The 7183-nt window shown below is 40.8% G+C and overlaps 1 protein-coding gene across 1 annotated transcript; it reads left to right on the forward strand.

The window, feature by feature from the left end:
* The first annotated feature begins 902 nt into the window (after positions 1-902).
* On the forward strand, positions 903-3143 carry gpr15 (G protein-coupled receptor 15). Its single transcript, XM_003219200.4, has one exon. The coding sequence runs from the start codon at positions 1119-1121 to the stop codon at positions 2136-2138; it is 1020 nt and encodes a 339-aa protein (XP_003219248.2). The 5' UTR covers positions 903-1118; the 3' UTR covers positions 2139-3143.
* The last annotated feature ends 4040 nt before the right edge of the window (positions 3144-7183 follow it).

Genomic DNA, 7183 nt, shown 5'->3' on the forward strand with positions numbered 1-7183 from the left:
AAGTGGCAACAGCAGCAGAGAGAAGGAACACCCACAATACGCCCACAATACAAGTCACTGGCTCCAGACAAGCTATACAAGTTTTTTTTTTATTAAAATAGGATGTTACTGTTCATATAAACATATAGAGCTAGATGAGATCTGAAGGGCCATGCAAGAATATACAATCAAAGAGATGGATATTTCTCCTTATGTTTAAGTAGAATCTCTGCAGTTTGAATTGATTATGAATCTGTTTTGTGTTCTCAAGTCATTGCCAACTTACGGCAACCCAAAGGCAAACTTTGTTCGGGTGTGATGCCCTTGTCTTCCTCTGAGGTTGAGCGAGTGTGACTTGCCCAAATTCACCCAGTGAGATTCCATGGCTGAGAAAGGAATTAGAATCCTGGTCTACAGATGCACAATCCAACTATCAAATCACTACACCAAGCATAGTATTTTTTTATGTTTGTGCAAAGCAAAAACTGAAGAATCAGAAGGTATATTTAAACTCTTTAAAAAGATATAAAAATAAAGCAATTTTTTTAGAGTTGCAAAAGAAGAAAACTGATATTAAAGCTCATGCTGATATTCAAAAGCACAACTTTGTAAACTGAAATAAGAATTTGACTGCCACAAAAACTGAGACACACAACCTGTATAACATTGAACGTTTGTTTAAGAGCAGGAAAAGTAAGTTGTCATTTTGTAAAGCAATTCAAACCCAGATTGAGCTGGTTAGCAGTCTTTTAAAATAAAAGCCCTGAACGAAATTCTCTGCTTTCTTACTTCTACTACTATCTATAACCTCAAAGCCTTATTCTTTCAACAACAACAACACAAAACAACCCCTTCACTCGCCAAAGTTCAAGGAAACCACCCAACCAATGCTTTATGGTCAAATGCAGCATGTTGATTGGTCAGATGAAACCAGGTCCTCCCATTCTGGGGTTGGCATTTACATTGTTCATCAGAGATTTATGAGTGGTTACGGCACGGATGCTTTAAAAAATTCTTGCCATCTGGAAGATATTGAACAATGAAAAAAAAAGATGAAAACAATGGCTTGTGGCATCCCTAAGATGTGATAGTGCAAAAACGATATTTCACAGATTGACTACTAAAGAAGCATTCCGGCAATGGAGGAAACAATGCCAAGCTATTATGATCTATATTTTCCCAGTTCCGAAACTCCTGAAGAGATTTGCCTTCCTGTAGAGGTACCTTACAAGAACATTGTCCTACCTGTTCTCTATGCGACTGTATTCTTCGTTGGGATCCTTGGCAATACCCTTCTGATAGGAGCTCTCATCTTCAAACAGCGTATTCGGAGGCCGATTGATATCTTCATTGTCAACTTGGCAGTTTCTGATTTTATTTTTCTTATCACGTTGCCCATTTGGGTAGACAAGGAAATCTATTCTGGACTCTGGAGGTCTGGCTCTTTCGTCTGCAAAGGCAGTTCCTACATCATCTCAGTCAACATGTACTGTAGCATCTTTCTACTGACTGTCATGAGTGGCGATCGGTACTTGGCCATCATGTACCCATCAGTGGCCCGGAGAATCAGAACAAAGCTCTATTCCATCAACCTTTGTGTCTGTGTGTGGATTCTGTCCTTCCTGCTGGGTTTGCCAACCCTTTTGTCCAGGGAGCTACAGAGATATGCTGACAAATCCTATTGTATAGATAAGGACCCCACGCTCAAGAAACGGATTGAGTCGCTGCTGCTGCTGGCTTTGGCCTTCTTCGTCCCTCTGTTTAGCATCTTAATGTTTTATTGCTCTGTCACCAAGAAACTCTGTGTGCATTATCAGAAATCAGGGAGACATGAGAAAAAGCTGAAGAAATCAATCAAAATCGTCTTCATTGTAGTGATTGCTTTTGTTTTCTCGTGGGCTCCTTTCAATGTCTTTAAGTTTGTAGCTATAATGTCTGACATCCAAGACTTGAAGCCTCCTTTCTGCCTTCTCTACAAAGTTGGCAACTTTGGCATGGAACTGAGTGGCCCTTTTGCTTTTGCCAATAGCTGCACAAACCCGCTCATCTACTATTACTTTGACGACCACATCCGTAAGGCCATGTTGCGATGTATTCTTCCATGTATAAAAACTATGAGCTCTGGATCCAGTTCAGATACTTCTGACACTCAGTCTTAGCTGATCCTTGACTGCATTTGGCCATGTTTCCAAGGAAAGATGTTTCCAAGGAAAGAAGGAGGTCAGTTTCATTCTGGAAAAGAGGCATCATTTTGAAGATTTCATTGCTCACAAATCAAAATGAGGAGATCACATGGGGAAGAGGCTGGGAGTGGGTTTTATTTTCAATAAAAATAAAAATTATTTTCAAAAATGAGAAAATGAAAACTAAGGTTGAAAAAGAAACCGCTGGTGAGCTGATTGTAATAGGATAGTAATTTGAATTGAATGAATATAGTGCATTACTTACTTTTAGTTATGCAGCAAATTGTGTTGTTTAATTGGAATATAGTCTACAATTATAACAGGAATCATGCAGTGTTACAAACTAGTTAGTAAGAGACAAAATGATAGAAATGTAGAAATTATGGTGAGCTACTGAACTATTTAAACCTAGCTGTTTTAATTAAATGAATAAATACTTTGGAAACTTCGATAGTATAGAAATGTAATTAGGCAACCTAAATGTTTCTTCTTTTCTGCTCCTGTTATAATGCTGAACAATTCATGATTCTTTCAAAAGCTACTTATTAGTTTTCCAATTTGAGCTTAAGATGTTTGTGTCTCATGCTATTCAATATGAATATTATTTCTGTTTCAATAATATCGTTGTTATAATGTCTTCACAGATCGAGAACTTTTATGCTTTTTTCAGTAATAAAAACATGTATTAACTAAATTTGTAAATAACATTTTTATTTGTGTAAAAATGGTTCAAAATGTGAAGGAATCTCAATGAAGTTTCTCTGAAAAAATTAAGGTTTTAATCGTTGTTATTCAAACAAACGTAGCCGAGGTTCAAAGATGACAGATAAGTGTCTGGCTTTACAGAAGTTCTGGGGAGATTAGTCATCACTAGATATCTCTTTTGGACTCATACATTAATCAAAACGGTGATTAATATCATGTATTTTCTAGAGTTAAAACAGCATCAAAGTTACCACTAATTTTACATATTAGATTTTTGCTGTTTAAACCCAGGGAGGAAAGACATACTCTGAGCATGTATACATTTAATTAAGAATAAAAACAATATGTTGCAATGAAGGATAGTGACTATTTTAAGGTAAAAACCTAACGACTAAATTGTGTGGTTTTGTACAATTGATCACTATCACTGGACTATAAAATGTTTTGTAGAAGAAAATTCCAGCTACAGTGCTAGATCGTACAAAACCCAATGATAGGGTCACAGTAAACTGGAGTTGATTGAAGGCATATGATGGAACAACAACAATTAGTTACCCAAATTTAATAAATCAAGCTAGTTTAATGTAATAAAGTGCTGAATCTGGACTAAAGAAATTTGCATTCAAATTGCCACTCAGCCGTGAATCTTACTATCTGAGCTAATGTCATTACCTTCCAGCATAATTTATGACAGTGTTATTACAAGAGTCCCACTCCCTTCTAGTTCTTTAGCTCATCCTGACTACTGCTAAGAACTAGACGTTGCTCAGGGCGTCCCCCGGGCAACGTTCTTGCAGATGGCCAATTCTCTCACACCAGACGTAACTTGCAGTTTCTCAAGTTGCTCCTGACACGGAAAAAAAAAACCTAATGACTAAATTGCATGGTTTTGCATAAGCCTGGAAATGAGCAGTCACTTTTTCTCAATACAGTTTTATACCACTATATCTGTGGTGGAATTAGAGCTCCTCATAGGACCTCATGAGATGGGTGTAGGGCTTTGTTACCATGCACTGCGGAAGCAGAATCCCGTGGGAGTCCCACAGAAGCCACTAAATGATGCAAGGGCACCTCCAATGGGGCTCAGTTTCTGCAACATATGGAAATGGAGCCCTACAACCACCTTCAGGAGATGCTCTTTGTACTAGTTGTAATTTCTGAGTCGTCTTCAGAGGCAGCTCCACGTAGAGTGCAATGTAGTAATCCACCCAAGATGTAATCAAGGCATGGACCACCATGGCCAGATCTGGCTTTCCAAGGTATGGGCAGAGCTGCTTACAAGCTTTAATTGTGCAAAGGCTCTTCTGGCCACCACCGAGACCTGAGCTTCAAGGGTCAGCACTGAATCCAGAAGGACCCCCAGACTGCAGACCTATGCCCTTAGGGGGAGTGTTACACCATACAGCACAGGTTGTCATCCTATACCCCAATCAGCCTCCCGACTCACCAGGAGGACTTCTGTCTTGTCTAGATTAAGCTTCAGTTTGTTAGCCCTCATTCAGCCCATCATAGCTGCCAGGCACTGGTTCAGGCCCCGGGCAGCTTGCTTGGCTTTAGATGGAAATAAGTAATCCTCAGGTTGCCTTAGGATTGCCAGAGTTGTGTGTCACCTGCATACAGATGGCACCAAACTCCAAAGCTCTGGATGACTTTTCCCAGCGGTTTCATGTAGATGTTAAATAGCATGGGGGATAAAATTGAGCCTTGCAGGACTCCACATGTCCAGGGGTCAGATCAGGCATTCCCCAGCATCATCTTCTGAGTCCGGCCCTCCAGGAACGAGTGGAGCCACTGTAAAACAGAGCCCCCAAGTCCCATCCCAGAGAGTTGACCCAGAAGGATACCATAGTCGATTGTATCAAAAGCCACTGAAAGGTCCAGGAGAACCAACAGGGACACATTCCTCCTATCTAGTTCTCTACAGAGGTCATTCACCAAGGCAACCAAAGCTGTCTCTGTTCCATAGCCGGACCTAAACCCAGACTGCGATGCGCATAGATAATCGGTTTCATCCAAGAATCCCTGGAGTTGAATAGCGAATTGAGTAAGATTTCGAAGCACACTGTCCTAAACTGCAAATACCAGGAGTCCATAAGGTATAACCATGGCAGTTAAAGTAGAATCCTTGCTGTCTCAATATGTAGTGTGGAAGAGACCTAGATATAAATAGGCAATAATGAATTGTATTCACTAGCAGGATGAGAATGTACAAGGAATAGACTCCTATGTATCCAACACTCATTCCACTATATCAGCATGGTGCAGTGGGTTGAGGGTTGGACTAGGATACTGGGAGACCAGGAGTTTAATCCACACTGATCCATGGAAACCTACTGGGCAAGTCACTCAGCCTCAGAGGATGGCAAAGGAAACCTCTTTCTCAACAAATCTTGCCAAGAAAACGTTGTGATATGTTCACCATACAGGGTCACCATAAGTTGGAAGCAACTGGAAGGTACACAAAGTCAAATTCAGTATTTTGAATTGTGTCCGAAAATGAACCAACTGCCAGTAAAGCAGTTTCAACAATGGAATTGTGTGTCCCCTGTAGAAAATACAACAGCTGAAGCTGCAGTAGTGACACAAACTGCATAAAATCTGTCAGGGGCTAGAGCAGATATGGGCAAACCCAGGCCCCTTGGGCTCTTTTCTCAGGCCCTTCTCCCTTTCACCATCCTTTCTTCCTTCTCTTTTTCCTTCCTCCTTCCCTCCTGGGTGATGTTTATCTGGGAGAAGAAACAGTTGAGATAGAAGATAGAAAGTTTGCCCATGCCTGGGCTAGAGTAGCAAATCTCTCTGAACAAATTCTACCAAGAAATGCTTGTTATAAGGTTGCTTTAGGATTGCCATGAATCAGAAATGACTTGAAGGCACAGAACAATAATAAAACCTTACATGTCACCACATCAAAAAAAAACAAACAAAAAAAACCCCAAACTGCTCCAGACTTTTCCAATTGGAGGAATGTGCCGAGGAGCCATGATGAGAAAACCAAGGGCAAGTCTCACTGCACAAGCAAAGGTTCTGCTGGGTGACCTTGGATAGAGGCCTGAAAGAGGTAGAAGCATTTCTGTCTATTCATTTCATACCACCCATCTATATATATAAAATGATAAAGTTGTTTGCGCAGTGACTATAACAACAAAACTAAACATCCCAGAAATACGAAATTTGGCAACACAATGCAAAAGGCTTGCCTCCAGGTTACAACAACACAACCACACCACAAAACCACAATCCAGACCCACAAAACTCACAACAACGCATCATGCGATAACAACACAACTAAACGCCCCAGAAATACAAAACTTGGCAACACAATGCATAAGCCTTGCCTCCCAGTTGTAACAACACAACCACACCACAAAACCACACAGGACCCACAAAACTCACAACAACGCATCGTGACAATAACAACACAACTAAACGCCCAAGAAATACGAAACTTGGCAACACAACGCAAAAGCCTTCCCTCCAGGTTGTAACAACACAACCACACCACAAAACCACAATCCGGACCCATAAAACTCACAACAACGCATCGTGACTATAACAACACAACTAAACGCCCCAGAAATACGAAACTTGGCACACAACTAAACGCCCCAGAAATATAAAACTTGACAACACAACGCAAAAGCCTTGCCTCCCGGTTGTAACAACACAACCACACCACAAAACCACAATCCGGACCCACAAAACTCACAACCATGCATCGTGACTATAACAACACAACTAAACGCCCCAGAAATACGAAACTTGGCACACAACTAAACGCCCCAGAAATATAAAACTTGACAACACAATGCAAAAGCCTTGCCTCCCGGTTGTAACAACACAACAATACCACAAAACCACAATCCGGACCCACAAAACTCACAACAATGCATCGTGATAATAACAACACAACTAAACGCCCCAGAAATACGAAACTTGGCACACAACTAAACACCCCAGAAATACAAAACTTGACAACACAACACAAAAGCCTTTTCTCCCGGTTGTAACAACACAACTACACCACAAAACCACAATCCGGACCCACAAAACTCACAACAACGCATCGTGACTATAACACAACTAAACGCCCCAGAAATACAAAATTTGACAACACAACGCAAAAGTCTTGCCTCCCAGTTGTAAAAACAGAACCACACCACAAAACCACAATCCGGACCCACAAAACTCACAACAACACATCATGACTATAACAACACAACTAAACGCCCCAGAAATACAAAACTTGGCAAAACAATGCAAAAGCATTCCCTCCCAGTTGTAACAACACAATCACACCACAAAACCACACTGGACCC

Source organism: Anolis carolinensis, chromosome 3, assembly GCF_035594765.1.
Source record: "Anolis carolinensis isolate JA03-04 chromosome 3, rAnoCar3.1.pri, whole genome shotgun sequence".
Classification (NCBI taxonomy): domain Eukaryota; kingdom Metazoa; phylum Chordata; class Lepidosauria; order Squamata; family Dactyloidae; genus Anolis; species Anolis carolinensis.

Bases quoted from the DNA above. Each gene is read 5' to 3' on its own strand.
- gpr15 (XM_003219200.4), top strand. From the start codon at position 1,119: ATGGAGGAAACAATGCCAAGCTATTATGATCTATATTTTCCCAGTTCC.